General features: G+C 43.6%; 1 protein-coding gene across 1 annotated transcript in view; it reads right to left on the bottom strand.

Annotated features, from left to right (window-relative positions):
• Positions 1-19,330, bottom strand: part of LOC126426664 (voltage-gated potassium channel subunit beta-2) — a 718,526-nt gene that overhangs the window by 113,477 nt on the left and 585,719 nt on the right. Inside the window, exons 3-4 of the mRNA XM_050088549.1 lie at positions 2,001-2,109; positions 1,751-1,871 (exon numbers count right to left, since the gene is read on the bottom strand). Coding sequence (XP_049944506.1) covers positions 1,751-1,871; positions 2,001-2,109 — 230 coding nt within the window. The remainder of the gene's footprint in view (positions 1-1,750; positions 1,872-2,000; positions 2,110-19,330) is intronic.

Here is a 19,330-nt window from a genome sequence, read left to right on the forward strand (position 1 = left end):
GGTAAATATCCAATCTAACTTCTTCAGTGATGACAAAAGAATACAAGAAAATTGGATCCAACACTGACCCTTGTGGGCTGGGGCAGGTCACACAGTGACCCTTATGGGACGGTAGTGTTACAGAGAGTGTAGTTCTGACCTACTGAGGGTAAATGTCCAGTCTAACTTCTTCAGTGATGACAAAAGAATACGAGAAAATTGGATCCAACATTGACCCCTGTGGAACATTAATGTTTTATAGCAGTGCTGCAGCAGTTCTGAGCTGTATGAAGAAGATACCACAGTCTACCTCGTCCACTGCCAATAGATGAATGAAATGAACCCAGCAGTGACCACTTTTGCACAATGCTGATAGAGCAGTTCTGACCTGTTGTGAGTACATGTCAAGCCTAACTTGTTCAATGACGACAAAGCAATGTAAGAGAACTAGGGCCAACAGCGACTCTTATGGGACAGTAGTGTTACAGAGAGCGGCTCAAGCAGCTCTGACCTGTTGTTGACGTTGTGATCTTCAGTCTTGAGACTGGTTTGATGCAGCTCTCCATGCTAGCTTCTTCATCTCCCAGTACTTATTGTAGCCTACATCTTTCTGAATCTGCTTAGTGTATTCATCTCTTGGTCTCTCTCTATAGTTTTTACCCTCCACACCGCCCTCCAATTCTTAACTGGTGATCGCTTGATGCCTCAGAACATGTCCTACCAACTGATCCCTTCTTCTAGTCAAGTTGTGCCAGAAATTACTCTTCTCCCCAATTCTATTCAATACCTCCTCATTAGTTATGTGATCTACCCATCTAATCTTCAGCATTCTCCTTTAGCACCACATTATGAAAGCTTCTCTTCTTGTCTAAACTATTAATCGACCATGTTTCAGTTCCATACATGGATACACTCCATACAAATACTTTCAGAAACGACTTCCTGATACTTAAATCTATATTGGATGTTAACAAGTATCTCTTCTTCAGAAACGTTTTCCTTGCCAATGTCAGTCTAAATTTTATATCCTCTCCGACCACCATCAGTTATTTTGCTCCCCAAATAGCAAAACTCCTTTACTACTTTAGGTGTCTCATTTCCTAATCTAATTCCCTCAGCATCACCCGACTTAATTCGACCTCATTCCATTATCCCCTCCTTTCAAGAGACTGTCCATTCCGTTCAGCTACTCTTCCAAGTCTTTTGCTGTGTCTGACAGAATTACTATGTCATCGGCGAAGTTCAAGGTTTTTATTACTTCTCCATTGATTTTAATACCTACTCCTAACTTTTCTTTTGTTTCCTTTACTGCTTGCTCAACATACAGATTGAATAATATCGGGGAGAGGTTACAACCCTTTCTCACTCCCTTGCCAACCACTGTTTCCCTTTCATGTCCCTCGACTCTTATAACAGCAATCTGGTTTCTGTAGAAATTGTAAATAAACTTTCGCTCCCTTTATTTTACCCTGCCATCTTCAGAATTTGAAACTTCTGACCTACTGAGGGTAAATATGCAGTCTAACTTCTTCAGTGATGGCAAAAGGATACAAGAAAATTGGACCCAACACTGACCCCTGTGGTACACCACCAGTGCTGGGGCAGGTCGCACAGTGATCCTTATGGGACGGTAGTGTTACAGAGAGCGGCTAGAGTAGTTCTGACCTACTGAGGGTAAATATCCAGTCAAACTTCTTCAGTGATGACAAAAGAATACAAGAAAATTGGACCCAACACCGACCCCTGTGGTACACCACCACGGGAGACTCACCGAGCCCCACGTTGGAAACGCGCAGGCCGCTCTTGCCCAGGTTGCGGTAGCGCAGCCCCGGCGTCACCGTCGTCTGGCGGGCCACCGCGTGCTCGCCCAGCTGCCCGCCCGACTGGCCGCCGCGCACCGCCGCCAGCGCCCCCGCCGCCCCCGCGGCCGCCGCCGCCGTCACGCCCGCGGCGCCACCCCCACCGCCTCCGCCCCCTCCGCCGCCGCCTCCGCCGCCCCCGCCGCCCCCCGTCAGCAGCGCCTCCTTGGTGTTGGCCGCGGGCGCCGACGGGTCGGATGCGCCCGACCCGAGCACCGCCCCCGTGCCGAACTCCTCCATGCAGTCCAGGCTGGCGATCGGCGCCCGGCAGCTGAAACCACACGTACACGTTGCACGTCCAGTGTCTCCGTTACACTCGCTGTAGGCGCTAACCCCTTTTACAGGGTCTACATCTACAACGAGGATAATGGGATGTTGTCAAATTAAGTCGGGTGATGCTGAAGGAATTAGATTAGGAAATGAGACACTTAAAGTAGTAAAGAAGTTTTGCTATTTGGGGAGCAAAACAACTGATGACGGTCGAAGTAGAGAGGATATAAAATGTAGAATGGCAATGGGAAGGAAAGCGTTTCTGAAGAAGAGAAATTCGTGTCTGGAAGTTGTTTCTGAAAGCATTTGTGTGGAGTGTAGTCATGTATGGAAGTGATACATGGACGATAAATAGTTTGGACAAGAAGAATATAGAAGCTCTCGAAATGTTGTGCTATAGAAGAATGCTGAAGATTAGATGCGTAGATTACGTAACTAATGAGGAAGTATTGAACAGAATTGAGAAGGAGTTTGGGGCACAACTTGACTAGAAGAAGGGATCGGTTGCTTGGACATGTTCTGAGGCATCAAGGGATCACCAATTTAGCATTGGAGGGCAGCGTGGAGGGTAAAAACCGTAGAGGGAGACCAAGAGATGAATACACCAAGCAGATTCAGAAGGATGTAGGTTGCAGTAAGTACTGGGAGATGAAGAAGCTTGCGCAGGATAGAGTAGCGTGGAAAACTGCATCAAACCAGTCTTACGACTGAAGACCACAACAACAACAACAACGATGCTGAGGGAATTAGATTAGGAAATGAGACACATAAAGTAGTAAAGGAGTTTCGCTATTTGGGGAGCAAAATAACTGATGACGGTCGAAGCAGAGAGGATATAAAATGTAGACTGGCAATGGCAAGGAAAGCGTTTCTGAAGAAGAGAAATTTGTTAACATCGAGTATAGATTTAAGTGTCAGGAAGCCGTTTCTGAAAGTATTTGTGTGGAGTGTAGCCATGTATGGAAGTGAAACGTGGACGATAAATTGTTTGGACAAGAAGAGAAGCTTTCGAAATGTGGTGCCACAGAAGAATGCTGAAGATTAGATGGGTAGATCACATAACTAATGAGGAGGTATTGAATAGAATTGGGGAGAAGAGGAGTTTGTGGCACAACTTGACTAGAAGAAGGGACCGGTTGGTAGGACATGTTCTGAGACATCGAGGGATCACCAATTTAGTACTGGAGGGTTAGCGTGGAGGATAAAAATCGTAGAGGGAGACCAAGGGATGAATACACTAAGCAGATTCAGAAGGATGTAGGCTGCAGTAGGTGCTGAGAGATGAAGAAGCTTGCACAGGATAGAGCAGCATGGAGAGCTGCATCAAACCAGTCTCAGGACTGATGACCACAACAAAAACAACAACAACAACATCTACATCTACATGGATGCTCTGCAAATCACATTTAAGTGCCTGGCCGAGGGTTCATCGAACCACCTTCCCAATTCTTCAAAAATGTTCACATGTGTGTGAAATCTCATGGGACTCAACTGCTAAGGTCATCAGTCCCTAAGCTTACATACTACATAACCTACATTATCCTAAGGACAAACACACACACGCATGCGTGAGGGAGGACTCGAACCTCCGCCGGGACCAGCCGCACAGTCCATGACTGCAGCGCCCCAGACCGCTCGGCTAATCCCGCGAGGCGATAGGGCATTTCTTAAGGAATCAAGGAATGAGTTCTATGGTACTAGAGGGAGACGCAGAGGGCAAAAACTGTAGGGAAAGACAGAGACAGGAATACATCCAGCAAATAACTGAGGGTGTAGGTTGCAAGTGCTACTCTGAGATGAAGAGAGGAATTACTCATCAAGTGCTCTATAGTGAGAGCACTTCAATCATAATTTCGAGTATTTCTTAATCTTTTTCTCGTTTACGTGATTAACGTCTAATATTTAGCACATTAACTCCCAAGGGAACTGTCCAGTCCGGTATGTCGAAATATGTCCTAAAATTTTTATATTGGAAGAATACAGCGATAGAAAGAAATGTTCAAGCTTGCCAAATCCAATAGCTCGCCAGATAGCAAGAGAAGTGTACACCCCTGCCGTAGCAGTGGCGGAAAGCGCATGCGCAACACGGCGGGCACATATTCCGGATCGACGGCACACTAGTAAAGAGATAACGCGCCATAACGCGATCGTAATTTATAAAGTGAATTTCATTTTCCGTTGATACTTTCTCTGACACAGTTGTCACAGTTACTGCTCACTCGAATTTGCAACTCATTTAATACCAACAATAATTAGCAGTTCCCTTTGTGGTATCGCTAAGTGTTAGCAATGGTGACAAAACTGAATTAAGTTTGTTTGCGATTTCTTCGCACATGGTTCCCAATAGCATCTGTCTTTTTGCAGGTTCAAAAGTTTCACAGTAATTTCGAATCCAACTTGCAGAGATAAAATATGAGGAACTGAACTGAAATCACCTACTTCTTCTGAAGACCTACAGTCCATGACTGCAGCGCCTTAGACCGCTCCCAATTGTCTGTTATTCGAATCTCGTATAGCGCGCGGAAAGAACGAACACCTATATCTTTCCGTACGAGCTCTGGTTTCCTTTATTGTACCGTAGTGATCGTTTCTCTCTACGTAGCCGGGCTCGGTGGCCGAGCGGTTCTAGGCGCTTCAGTTTGGAACCGCGCGAATGCTACGGTCGGAGGTTCGAATCCTGCCTCGGGCATGGATGTGTGTGGTGTCCTGAGGTTAGTTAGGTTTAAGTAGTTCTAAGTCTAGGGGACTGATGACCGCAGCAGTTAAGTCGCATAGTGCTCAGAGCCATTTGAACCAAAATTATTGGTTAGGCTGACAGAAGGAGGATTGAGGAGCTGATTCCCCACTTTTATGTTAGAGTCTTTTAAAAAGAAGTACTTTCACCTTTTTTAAGCGCCGACAGGAGAATTTTTCCGTTAGTGTAAATAAATGCATGCAAATGCCCATATCACAGAGGCAAAGCTCGAAAGTGTTTGATAACAAGCGACGTGGTGAACACCTCGACACGTTTGGTACTTACAAGGCAAACTCCCCATCGCATCCACCTCAGATTTAGTGCTAAGATAGTCCAACGGATAGCCTGTCAAAACTGAACACAGATCCAAATATGAAAACAGGAGGTAGGTGTACTCAACTGTGGAAAAAGGAATCAAAACAGAAGCAGTGATCGATCCAAGATCAATACGTGCAATATTGAGCGATTTTGGACAACCGTGGAGTTATGGTCATGTGGTGACGTTGGTGGGTTGCGAAGGGGGAGTCCCGGGTTCAAATCCCCTAATGCCCAATTTTTTGTTCACAAAAGTGTCAACCGTCCGTCCGGCTATTGAAGTGTCTGTTCGCTGTATTCAAATTTGCGCCTTTATCGTGGCGTACATCTACATCTACATGGATACTCTACAAATCACATTTAAGTGCCTGGTTGAGGGTTCATCGAACCACCTTCCCAATTCTCTGTTATTCGCTGTTATTCGAATATCGTATAGCGCGCGGAAAGAACGAACACTTATATCTTTCCATACGACCTCTGATTTCCCTTATTGTACTGTACTGATCGTTTCCCTCTATGTAGCCGGCCGCGGTGCCCGAGCGGTTCCAGGCAATTTAGTCCGGAATCGCGATACTGCCACGGTCGCAGGTTCGAATCCTGCCTCGGGCATGGATGTGTGTGATGTCCTTAGGTTAGTTAGGTTTAAGTAGTTCTAAGTTCTAGGGGATTGATGACCTCAGATGTTAAGTCCCATAGTGCTCAGAGCCATTTGAACCATTTTTTGGACAGAACGTGCTGCCCTTCTTTGAACTTTTCCGATGCACTCGTGTCAAACCTATCTGGTGAGGATCCCACATCGCTTAGCAGTACTCTATAATAAGACGGACAAGCGTAGTGGCTCAAATAGTTCCAATAGCTCTGAGCACTATGGGACTTAACATCTGAGGTCATCAGTCCCCTAGAACTCAGAACTACTTAAACCTAAGTAACCTAAGGACATGACACACATCCATGACCGAGGCAGGATTCGAACCTGCGATCGTACCGGTCACGCGGTTCCAGACTGAAGCGCCTAGAACCGCTCGGCTACACCGGCCGGCCCGATAAGCGTAGTGTAGGCAGTGTCCTTAGTAGGTTTGTTACAATTTCTAAGTGTCTTGGCAATAATACGCAGTCTTTGGTTAGCCTTCCCCACAACATTTTCGATGTGTTCCTTCCGCTTTGCCGCGCGAAATGACCGTGCGGTTTGAGGCACCATGTCACGGACTGCGCGGCCCCTCCCGCCAGAGGTTCGAGTCCTCCCTCGGGCATGGGCGTGTGTCTTGTTCTTAGCATAAGTTAGTTTAAGTAGCGTGCAGGTATAGGGACCGATGACCTCAGCAGTTTGGTGCTTAGGAGCTCACACACATTTGAACATTTTCGACCTTCCATTTCAAGTTGTTCGTAATTGTAATTCCTAGGTATTTAGTTGAATTTACGGTCTTTATATTTGACTGATTTATTGTCTAACCGAAGTTTAACGGATTCATTTTTCCACTCATGTGGATGAGCCCGCACTTTTCATGATTTAGGGTCAGCTGCCACTTTTCGCACAATTCAGATATCTTTTCTAAATCGCTTTGCAGTTTGTTTTCATCCTCTGATGACTTTATTAGTCGATATTGACAGCGTCATCTGCAAGCAACCGAAGACGGCTGCTCAGATTGTCTCCCAAATCGTTTATATAGATAAGGAACAGCAAAGGGCCTATAACACTACCTTGGGGAACGCCAGAAATCACTTCTGTTTTACTCGATGACTTTCCGTCAGTTACTACGAACTGTGACGTCTCTGACAGGAAATCACAATTCCGGTCACATAACTGAGACGATATTCCATAAGCACGCAATTTCACTATTGCCTGCTTGTGTGGTGCAGTGTCAAAAGCCTTCCAGAAATCCAGAAATACGGGATCGATCTGAAATCCCTTCTCAATAGCACTCAACGCTTCACGCGAATAATGAGTTAGGTGTGTTTCACAAGAACCATGTTTTCTAAACCCATGTTGAGTGTGTGCCACTAGACCGTTTTCTTCGAGGTAATTCATAATGTTCGACCACAATAATTGTTCGAAAATCCCGCTGCATATCGACGTTAACGATATGGACCTGTAATATAGTGGATTACTGCTACTACCTTTGTTGAATGTTGGTGTGACCTGTGCAACTTTGCAGTCTTTGGCTACGGATCTTTCGTTGAGCGAACTGTTGTATATGATTGTTAAGTATGGAGCTAATGCATCAGTGTATTCTGACAGAAACCTAATTGGTGCCTCACAATAAGATATTTCACTACTTTCCGGGAATTGTCTTAAATGATTAATCATGACATTTTATGCTCCTAACATACATTCCTCTTGAATTCCAGTATTTTTTTTTATAAAAACGGAAATGAAATTCAATTAATTTTAAAGCCAGCTAAAACGCTCTATTCGAGCCATGTGATGCCTGTGACGTCACTGGCTAGTATGCTGCTCCGACTGTCATAAGGCTAATTCACAGTGATGTCTTGTTTTAGAATTTACGTTTCGGAAAACGGGTTACAAATGGTATGTAGTATCATAATGTAGAAATACGTCTATAAAAATTCCTGAAAAGTTATTTTCGAGTATTCCTGAGGATGAAAACGTACATAAAATGTGGTTGCGCTGCACAAGTAAATTGCCACCACGGCGATGCAAAAGTTCACTAACTTAATTAGAAATATGTTGCGCTGTGAAGTTAACATTGATTCATCTCCGAGATATGGTTTCCCACTGTTACATGGAAGGATAGGATCATTCAGCGAAATTAAACTCTAAATGAAAATTGTCATTTTACTCAACTCCACACAAATTATTCGGTAACTCAGCAGATTGTCGAACATAAAAGATGATGTGCACAGATCGCTGGTTGGAACCCAGCCTGAAAGAACGTTTTAACTATTTGTAAACCGACTCGACAGTCCTGTCATATGATAAGCAAATCTCAACTAGAAAATTTCACCACACCGATCGGAAACAGAATGTTATTGCGTTTTCCTTGCTGTTTGTACATGGTTACATTTGCAACCGATGCTCACACAGGTCACGTTCAAACAGATATTTTCTGGTTAATGAACCCCTTTTTATATTATTAGAAAGAATGTTTGTTTATCTTCCTACGGTCCAGGTGGGATCCTTATTGTTTTAAACTTTTCCAGTTCCATCATCTTACATAAAGATGAAGTAAGTCTGCTTGACACACTGACGTTAGTTTACACTCACAAACATCACAGCCCTTACTTTTGTGTAACCTGTCATGTTGTACACGCTTTATATCTATCCGTATAGAAAACTTCATCGTCCTACACCTCGTTGTACTGCGGACATATAGTGATATCTTCACTATTAGCAATGCTTTCCAAAAGAGAAAATTGGTGTTCGCCAAGTACCAGGTGATCAAAAAGTCAGTATAAATTTAAAACTGAATAAATCACGGAATAATGTAGATAGAGAGGTACAAATTGACACACATGCTTGGAATGACATGGGGTTTTATTAGAACCAAAAAAATACAAAAGATCACAAAATGTCCCACAGATGGCGCTTCATCTGATCAGAATAGCAATAATTAGCATAACAAAGTAAGAGAAAGCAAAGATGATGTTCTTTACAGGAAATTCTCAATATGTCCACCATCATTGCTCGACAATAGCTGTAGTCGAGGAATAATGTTGTGAACAGCACTGTAAAGCATGTCCGGAGTTATGGTGAGGCATTTGCATCGGATGTTGTCTTTCAGCATCCCTAGAGATGTCGGTCGATCACGATACACTTGCGACTTCAGGTAACCCCAAAGCCAATAATCGCACGGACTGAGGTCTGGGGACCTGGGAGGCCAAGCGTGACGGAAGTGGCGGCTGAGCACACGATCATCACCAAACGATGCGCGCAAGAGATATTTGACGCGTCTAGCAATATTTGCTTTTTTTTGTTCTAATAAAACCCCATGTCATTCCAAGCATGTGTGTCAATTTTTACCTCACTATCTACATTATTCCGTGGTTTATTAAGTTTTCAAATTTATACTGGTTTTTGATCACCCAGTAAATGCAATTATCCTCTGTTGTCCATTTCTCAGAGTAAGACTAATCTGAAGCTATATATAATACATCCCAAAATCGACACAACTGCTACAATTAGTTCTTGCTAAAGCTATTTTCGTATGTCGTGTAAAACTCTGAAAGTATATGACACTTCCCACAACTGAACATGTAACCTATATATATACGCAGCCAGATGTGCTACCCATTGCGTCACCGATCGCGTGATTCGAATTGTATCTCTTTTGTCTTCTAAACAGGAAATCGCCGCTACGTTTTGCCAAAAATAATTGTATAGTGCTCTTGGTCTTAGCTCATAACTGATGGTCGACAATCTAGTTGCAATATAAGGACACATATGCAAAAGTTCTACAATTCTTTAGTTTTGAGCGAGTTTATTGACGCTGCAGGGAGCAGGGAAAAGAATGTCCGTCACTGCACATATCGCCGCTCTAAGTTGGTAGAGCATAAACACAACAGTTTTCGCAGGTTTCCACTGCCAGAGTTCACAAAATCCTTTTCTATTGTCACTTAAAAGTTGCAGTTGCATTTTCCATCATTAAATAGCTAAACTGTTTGCAGAAAACGTACGTAAAAACCTCGTAACTTCGGAGAACACTCCTGTAACACGCACATAGCTTCGTCTTACTCCTAGTCTGTGACGTCACAAGAGCACCAGCCAATAACACAGCGTTTTCGATCACGTGATCAAATCTTCATGTTTAATGATTTTTAAACTTCAATTACATAAAAGTAACAGGTATTTTGGGAGAATATTAATTGTAAATGTTGTTTGAACGTTATAATAACTCAGAATAACAAACATAGGAACCATATTTTCTACACAGGAAAATAGCCTATTCCTAGCACATGGTTATAGAGCGTACTTAGTATCGCAGACAAAGTTTTAACAAGGCAACCACATTCGAAAATTTACCGTTTTGATATAAAGTACAGTGGTGTGCAAAACTTAAGGACAGTAGTAAATTCCGCGTCACTGCAGACTAACATAGCTCGATGTAAACTGGAGCATAACTAGAAAGAAATTCTGTAACTGAAAGAAATACTCCAGGAAACGAAATGGACACCGATGACATTTTTATTAAAGAAAATAATTACGCTGAAGTTACCACGGCTCATGTAGGTTTCCTGGACTTTACAAAAGGCGGGACATCGTTCTTAAACCTTAACACACCAAGCGGAGTCGTGTAGGTAATCTACTTAGAGAGTGATTTTTGGTCATACTGCTGCAACTATAAGAAGTAATTTTGTTTTTTATATCTGCCCTGCTTCCGTTTAAGATACGTATTACATGATTAGATCTATGATGCATTCCTCAAAATACACTACTCGCCATTAAAATTGCTACACAAAGAAGAAATGCAGATGATAAACGGGTATTCACTGGACAAATATATTATACTAGAACTGACATGTGATTACATTTTCACGCTATTTGGGTGCATAGGTCCCGAGAAATCAGTACCAGCACAACCACCTCTGGCCGTAATAACGGCCTTGATACGCCTGGGCATTGAGTGAAACAGAGCTTGGATGGCGTGTACAGGTACAGCTGCCCATACAGCTTCAACACGATACCACAGTTCATCAAGAGTAGTGACTGGAGAACTGTGACGAGCCAGTTGCTCGGTCACCATTGACCAGACGTTTTCAGTTGGCGAGAGGTCTGGAGAATGTGATGGCCAGGGCAGCAGTCGAACATTTTCTGTATGCAGAAAGGCCCGTACAAGACCTGCAGCATGTGGTCATGCATTATCCTGCTGAAATGTAGGGTTTCGCAGGGATCGAGACGTGGTTGCACGATCCGTTACAGCCATGCGGGTAAGATGCCTGTCATCTCGACTGCTAGTGATACGAGATCGTTGGGATCCAGCACGGCGTTCCGTATTACCCTCCTGAACCCACCGATTCCATATTCTGCTAACAGTCATTGGATCTCGACCAACGCGAGCAGCAATGTCGCGATACGATAAACCGCAATCGCGATAGGCTACAATCCGACCTTTATCAAAGTCGGAAACGTCATGGTACGGATTCCTCCTCCTTACACGAGGCATCACAACAACGTTTCACCAGGCAATGCCGGTCAACTGCTGATTGTGTATGAGAAATCGGTTGGAAACTTTCCTCGTGTCAGCACGTTGTAGGTGTCGCCACCGGCGCCAACCTTGTGTGAATGCTCTGGAAAGCTAATCATTTGCATATCACAGCATCTTCTTCCTGTCGGTTAAATTTCGCGTCTGTAGCACGTCATCTTCGTGGTGTAGCAATTTTAATGGCCAGTAGTGTATATATACAAAAAATAAAAACACATTTGGGGTCCCAGCAGGACCCCACTTGGTATACATCACTACATATTTTCATAGATTTTTTTCTGAATGTGAATGCAATACATTTTCAAAAATAGCCTGCAGTCAAATCTCAGACGATGAGATTATCCAGCTTCCGGATGAATGTGATCTCAGTGACCCAAAAGCTGTACTGAGTGAATCTGTTGACAACAAGATGTGTCAGAATTGACAGATAAACCGGAAGTGAATTCAGAAGGAAGTGACACCGCCAGCGAAAACTCTGATAGGGATTCCGACGAAAGAGATGAGTTCATTGTAAAGTCAGGACGAAAGTGGAAAGTTCAACCCTCCCAGTAACTCGCTGTCTATATTCGCATATTTTACTGTTCGCGTCGCTTCTTCTGTACAATATTTCATTGATTGTATCAAAACTGTTTGTATTATGATACATTCTGAAATTTCGAGCATCCGCAAGTTCAAAATGGTTCAAATGGCTCTGAGCATTACGGGGCTTAACGTCTGAGGTCATCAGTCCCCTAGAACTTAGAACTACTTAAACCTAACTGACCTAAGGACATCACACACATCCATGCCCGAAGCAGGATTCGAACCTGCAACCGTGGCAGCAGCGCGGTTCCGGACTGAAGCGCGTAGAACCGCTCGGTCACCGCGGCCGGTCATTCACAAGTCCCACGGTAAAGTAGTATTGTTATCGTTCATTGTTGGCTTAAACTAAATTGTGCTTTTTTTAAATTTTTAAGCACTGTAGGCCTACCCTCATTCAAAACAATCTTTCTCTAATTTCATTGTACAGTCACATGAGAAATAGGTTAGTTTCAGAATTTTCGGGCGGTTAGAAAGCTATATTTTCGTAAGTTAATGGTACGAGTGATTAGGATAGGTAACTTAATTTATAGCATATCAGCCTTTGTGGTTCACAATTGAGACAAAGTATACATCACCCCTGAACTTTATTGTATATCAACGCAAATAAAGGTGCGTGTTTGACAAGTTTCGTAAGTTTCCATTGTCCTCTATATTATCTACGAGCAATTCCAAACAAACCAGGGTTTGTGATTCAGTTACTGTAGCGATTTTCTAACTCACATTTTGTGTTACATCTGGTTTTCCTTAAGAGGAGTAGCCCTATGTAGTACCTGCATTTATCGTAAATTAATTCGCTTTTCGAGTTTGCTAACAACTGCAATTAACATCAAAAAGTTTCAGGAAACTAGTACTTTTTACGACAGGTTTTTGTGTTGCCTGAATAGAAATGTCGTTTTGTATATCTGCTCCAATTCTTATAGGGAATTAGCCACTTTCTAGCGCTACAGATTGAAAGATAATCATCCGGTTTAATTTAAAGCCCTTTGTTCACTGCCTTGTAACACTCTGCTACAGCCAAAATGCAGGCCCACTGTGAATGCTGTTCTCAAAAATGGGATGAGTTGGCTGAAGTTCGCAAGCATCTGGACATCGCAGTGCTTATTCTAGTATTTGTAGACTTAGAGAAAACTTTTGACAATGTTGACCGGAATGCTCTCTTTCACAATTCTGAAGGTGGCAGGGGTAAAATACAGGGAGCAAAAGGCTATTTACAATTTGTACAGAAACCAGATGGCAGTTACAAGAGTCGAGGGACATGAAAGGGAAGCAGTGGTTGGGAAGGGAGTCAGACAGGGTTGTAGCCTCTCCCCGATGTTATTCAATCTGTATACTGAGCAAGCAGTAAAGGTAACAAAAGGAAAATTCGGAGTAGGAATTAAAATCCACGGAGAAGAAATAAAAACTTTGAGGTTCCCGATGACATTATAACTCTGTCAGAGACCGCAAAGGAACTGAAAGAGCAGCTCAACGGAATGGACAGTGTCTTGAAAGGAGGGTATAAGATGAACATCAACAAAAGCAAAACGAGGATAATGGAATGTAGTCGAATCAAGTCGGGTGATGCTGAGGGAATTAGATTAGGAAATGAGACACTTAAAGTAGTAAAGGAGTTTTGCTATTTGGGGAGCAAAATAACTCATGGTCGTCGAAGTAGAGAGGATATAAAATATAGACTGGCAATGGCAAGGAAAGCGTTTCTGAAGAAGAGAAATTTGTCAGCGTCTAGTACAGATTTAATTGTCAGGAAGACGTTTCTGAAAGTACTTGTATGGAGTGTATCCATGTATGGAAGTGAAACATGGACGACAAATAGTTTAGACAAGAAGAAAATAGAAGCTTTCAAAATGTGGTTCACAATGGTTCAAATGGCTCTGAGCACTATGGGACTTAATATCTGTGGTCATCAGTCCCCTAGAACTTAGAACTACTTAAACCTAAGTAACCTAAGGGCATCACACACATCCATGCCCGAGACAGGATTCGAACCTGCGACCGTAGCGGTCACGCGGTTCCAGACCGAAGCGCCTAGAACCGCACGGCCATACCGGCCGGCCAAAATGTGGTGCTACAGAAGAATGCTGAAGGTTAGATGCGTAGATCACATAACTAATGAGGAGGTACTCAATAGAACTGGGGAGAACAGAAATTTGTGGCACAACTTGACTAGAAGTGGGGATGGCTTGGTAGGACATGTTCTGAGGCATCGAGGGATCACCAATTTAGTATTGGAGGGCAGCGTGGAGGGTGAAAATCGTAGAGGGAGACCAAGAGATGAATACACTAAGCAGATTCAGAAGGATGTAGGTTGCAGTAGGTACTGGGAGATGAAGAAGCTTGCGCCGACTGCATCAAACCAGTCTCTGGACTGAAGACCACAACAACAACAACAACAACAAAAACAACTGTCAAACGATTGTCAGCTGCTGCGAATCGGTGAGCTGGAACAGTCTCGACAGTCATGTACCTCTGATACCTGTACCAGAGGTACCTCAATTCTACCCTTTCCTGTGGAACCTGTCTCCTCTAGAAAGTACATGATCCTTCATTACCCTCGACTGTGAGTAGAGTGTCAATGGCAGGTCTAGGCGTCCTGTGCAGGTTGAACAGGGGCTGGGGAGGACTCAGCGTGTTGTACCGATCCCCCTAAACAGGTGCTGTCCTTCACTGCAGCTGAAACTGAGCCGCTGGGACTCACCTCACCAGTGCTGGGGAAACCTGTTTTGTTCGGAGTAACGAGAAGGCAAGGGCAAAAAAGGTTGGAATCTATTAACTTGCGGCAGTTCAAACGTACATTGAAACATTGTATCCCTTAGGGAAATGGCAGCAAGGGACAGAAAATGATACGAGGTCCACTCAGTGTGTATGCTTGGCGGTCTCATTCAATATCTTGAGGAAGCTATTCCAGCAGCCATTGAAGGAACAGGTTGCAACCAACTGCAGACTGTGGCGCACGTTGGAACAAATGATGCCTGTCGCCTGGGCTCCGAAGTCATTCTTGAGTCGTTCCAATGACCGGCAGCGAAAGCTGAGAAGACCAGACTTGGGCGTGGAGTTTCAACGAAGCTCAGAATTTGCAGCATTTTCACTGAATTCACTGGTTGCGAGTCGAGTGGAAGGATTGAACCAGAGACTTCGAAAGTGCTGTGACAAGCTAGGCTGCGACTTCCTCGACTTGGAGTCATAGGGTTGAGATCTGTAGTGTCCCCCTAAATAGGTCACACATGCGCTATACGTCAGAGGCTTCTACTCAAGTAGCTGACTGTGTGTGGGATACATACAAGGGTTTTAGAGACTGGGCGACTCTCCATCCAATCCATATAACGATAGCTGTAGGAAACTCCAAAGTATCAGTGTAAGATCGAAAGGAATGCCACCCAAAAACGAGAGTATTTAAGTGCTAATGGTAAATTGCCGAATCTTTCGCAACAAATTGCCAGAGTTTGAAGCACTCATGGCAAGCAGTGAAGCTCACATAATACTAGGAACAGAAAGCTGGTTGAAACCTGAAATTGATAGCATTGGGGTTTTTGGGGCAAGGAAAGGAAAGGCAAATGGGAAATGGAGGTGGTGTATTTGTTGCAGTAGATAAAAAACTAAAATCCAGCGAGACAGAAATTGAAGTTGAATGTGAGATTGTTTCGACAAGACTCACTATGAGGAGTGGGCATCACCCACGAGACTCATCTCCTGATGTATCCCAAAACTTCATAGAAAACCTCAGTTCACTTGTACGTAAGTTCCCCGCTCATACTATGACCATTGGTGGAGACATAAATCATTCAACAATGAATTGCGAAAATTACAGTTTTGTTAGTGGTGGGCTTGAAAAGACATTCTGTGAAACTTTACTAAATGCCTTCTCTCAAAACTACCTAGAGCGGATAGTTAGGAACCGTACTCATGACGGAAATATACTGGATCTAATGGCAAGAAATATACCTGACGTCTTTTAGGATGTCCACATCGAGATTGATATCAGTGAGCATGACGCGGCAGTGGGAATAATGATTACCAAACGACAACTAAAACAAACAGATATATATATACAGGGTGAGTCACCTAACATTACCGCTGGATATATTTCGTAAACCATATCAAATACTGACCAATCGATTCCACAGACCTAACGTGAGGGGAGGGGCTAGTGTAATTGGTTAATACAAACCATAAAAAAATGCACGGAAGTATGTTTTTTAACACAAACCTACGTTTTTTTAAATGGAACCACGTTAGTTTTGTTAGCACATCTGAACATATAAACAAATACGTAATCAGTGCTGTTTGTTGCATTGTAAAATGTTAATTACATCCGGAGATATTGTAACCTTAATTTGACGCTCGAGTACCACTCCTCCGCTGTTCGATCGTGTGTATCGGAGAGCACCGAATTACGTAGGGATCTAAAGGGAACGGTGATGGACCTTAGGTACAGAAGAGACTGGAACAGCACATTACGTCCACACGCTAACACCTTTTTATTGGTCTTTTTCACTGACGCACATGTACATTACCATGAGGGGTGAGGTACACGTACACACGTGGTTTCCGTTTTCAATTACGGAGTGGAATAGTGTGTGTCCCGACATGTCAGGCCAATAGATGTTCAATGTGGTGGCCATCATTTGCTGCACACAATTGCAATCTCTGGCGTAATGAATGTCGTACACGCCGCAGTACATCTGGTGTAATGTCGCCGCAGGCTGCTACAATACGTTGTTTCATATCCTCTGGGGTTATAGGCACATCACGGTACACATTCTCCTTTAACGTACCCCACAGAAAAGAGTCCAGAGGTGTAAGATCAGGAGAACGGGCTGACCAATTTATGCGTCCTCCACGTCCTACGAAACGCCCGTCGAACGTGTACCTCACCCCTCATGGTAATGGACATGTGCGTCAGTGAAAAAGAACAATAAAAAGGTGTTAGCATGTGGACGTAATGTGCTGTTCCAGTCTCTTCTGTACCTAAGGTCCATCACCGTTCCCTTTGGATCCCTACGTAATTCGGTGCTCTCCTATACATACGATCGAACAGCGGAGGAGTGGTACTCAAGCGTCAACTTTAGGTTACAATACCTCCGGATGTAATTAACATTTTACAATGCAACAAACGGCACTGATTACGTATTTGTTTATATGTTCAGATGTGCTAACAAAACTGACGTGGTTCCATTTAAAAATCGTAGGTTTGTGTTAAAAAAAAATACTTCCCTGGATTTTTTTATGGTTTGTATTAACCAATTACACTAGCCCCTCTCCTCACGTTCGGTCTGTGGAATCGATTCGTCAGTATTTAATGTGGTTTACGAAATATATCCATCAGTAATGTTTCACCCTATATATATATATATATATATATATATATATATATATATATATATATATATATATATATATATATATATATACGATCAGTAAACTACATAAAACACCTTGAAGAATGGATAGACATTGGACTGACCGAAAAAGAAGCAATGAGAGCACGAATAAACAAAATGAACTTAGCATAAAAACTATCGACACCTAGAATAAGAAGAATATTTCGATAAATGCAAAAGCGAAATTACCGAACAGTGATCCGCCCTGAAGCTCTGTATGCAGCAGAAACTCTCACCTTAGCAAGAACCGGAGTGATCAAGAGGCTAGAACTGATAAAACGAAAGATTCTCAGGAATATATTATGACCTCGAAGAACAGAACATGGTCAATTTAGAAACCGAGCCAACCAGGAACTGTACACCAAGATAGAAAAAATTTCTGACCTCAGCAGGAAAAGAGGAAGCATGCTCTTCAGACACACCCTCAGAATGGACCATGGTAGGTTAACACGGCGAATCACACAATTTATGATGGACAAGAACACTAAAGTAAGATGGATCCAAGAGATACATAGACATCCCGAAGAAATAAGAATACAGGAAACAGAGATATACAACAGGGTGATGTTTAAATAAAAAAATCAGGCCTTCAGAGCTTTCGAAGACAGAACGAGAACCAGAACAAAATCTTTTTGGAGAGAAGAAGTATGAGAATGAAAGTATGTTGGGAAAGAAGAAAGACCAGAAGAAACGAAGCTGAATTGAATTAACGTGGTCCTAAGATAGCCAAAACGAAAGAAGAAGAAGAAGAAGAAGTAGAAACTAGATACATAACTGGCCATTAAAATTGCTACACCACGAAGATGACGTGCTACAGACGCGAAATTTAACCGACAGGAAATAGATGCTGTGATATGCAAATGATGATTAGCTTTTCAGAGCATTCACACAAGGTTGGCGCCGGTGGCGACACCTACAACGTGCTGACATGAGGGAAGTTTCCAACCGATTTCTCATACACAAACAGCGGTTGACCGGCCTTGCCCGGTGAAACGTTGTTGTGATGCCTCGTGTAAGGAGGAGAAATGCGTACCATCACGTTTCCGACTTTGATAAAGGTCGGATTGTAGCCTATTGCGATTGCGGTTTATCGTATCGCGACATTGCTGCTCGCGTTGGTCGAGATCCAATGACTGTTAGCAGAATATGGAATCGGTGGGCTCAGGAGGGTAATATAGAACGCCGTGCTGGATCCCAACTGCCTCGTATCACTAGCAGTCGAGATGACAGGCATCTTATCCGCACGGCTGTAACGGATCGTGCAGCCACGTCTCGATCCCTGAGTCAACAGATGAGGACGTTTTCAAGACAACAACCATCAGCACGAACAGTTCGACGTCGTTTGCAGCAGCACGGACTATCAGCTCCGAGACCGTGGCTGCGGTTACCCTTGACGCTGCATCACAGACAGGAGCGCCTGCGATGGTGTACTCGACGCCGAACCTGGGTGCACGAATCCAGGTTCTGTTTGCAGCATCATGATGGTCGCATCCGTGTTTGGCGACATCGCGGTGAACGCTCTTTGGAAGCGTGAATTTGTCATCGCCATACTGGCGTATCACCCGGCGTGATGGTATGGGGTGCCATTGGTTACACGTCTCGGTCACCTCTAGTTCGCATTGACGGCACTCTGAACAGTGGACGTTACATTTCAGATGTGTTACGACCCGTGGCTCTACCCTTCATTCGATCCCTGCGAAACCCTACATTTCAGCAGGTCCTGTACGGGCCTTTCTGGATTCAGAAAATGTTCGACTGCTGCCCTGGCCAGCGCATTCTCCAGATCTCTCAGCAACTGAAAACGTCTGGTCAATGGTGGCCGAGCAGCTGGCTCGTCACAATACGCCAGTCACTACTCTTGATGAAGTGTGGTATCGTGTTGAAGCTGCATGGGCAGCTGTACCTGTACACGCCATCCGAGCTCTGTTTGACTCAACGGCCAGGCGTATCAAGGCCGTTATTACGGCCAGAGGTGGTTGTTCTGGGTACTGATTTCTCAGGATCTATGCACCCAAATTGCGTGAAAATGTAATCACATGTCAGTTCTAGTATAAT

This window comes from Schistocerca serialis, chromosome 11 (genome assembly GCF_023864345.2).
Source record: "Schistocerca serialis cubense isolate TAMUIC-IGC-003099 chromosome 11, iqSchSeri2.2, whole genome shotgun sequence".
Lineage (NCBI taxonomy): Eukaryota > Metazoa > Arthropoda > Insecta > Orthoptera > Acrididae > Schistocerca > Schistocerca serialis.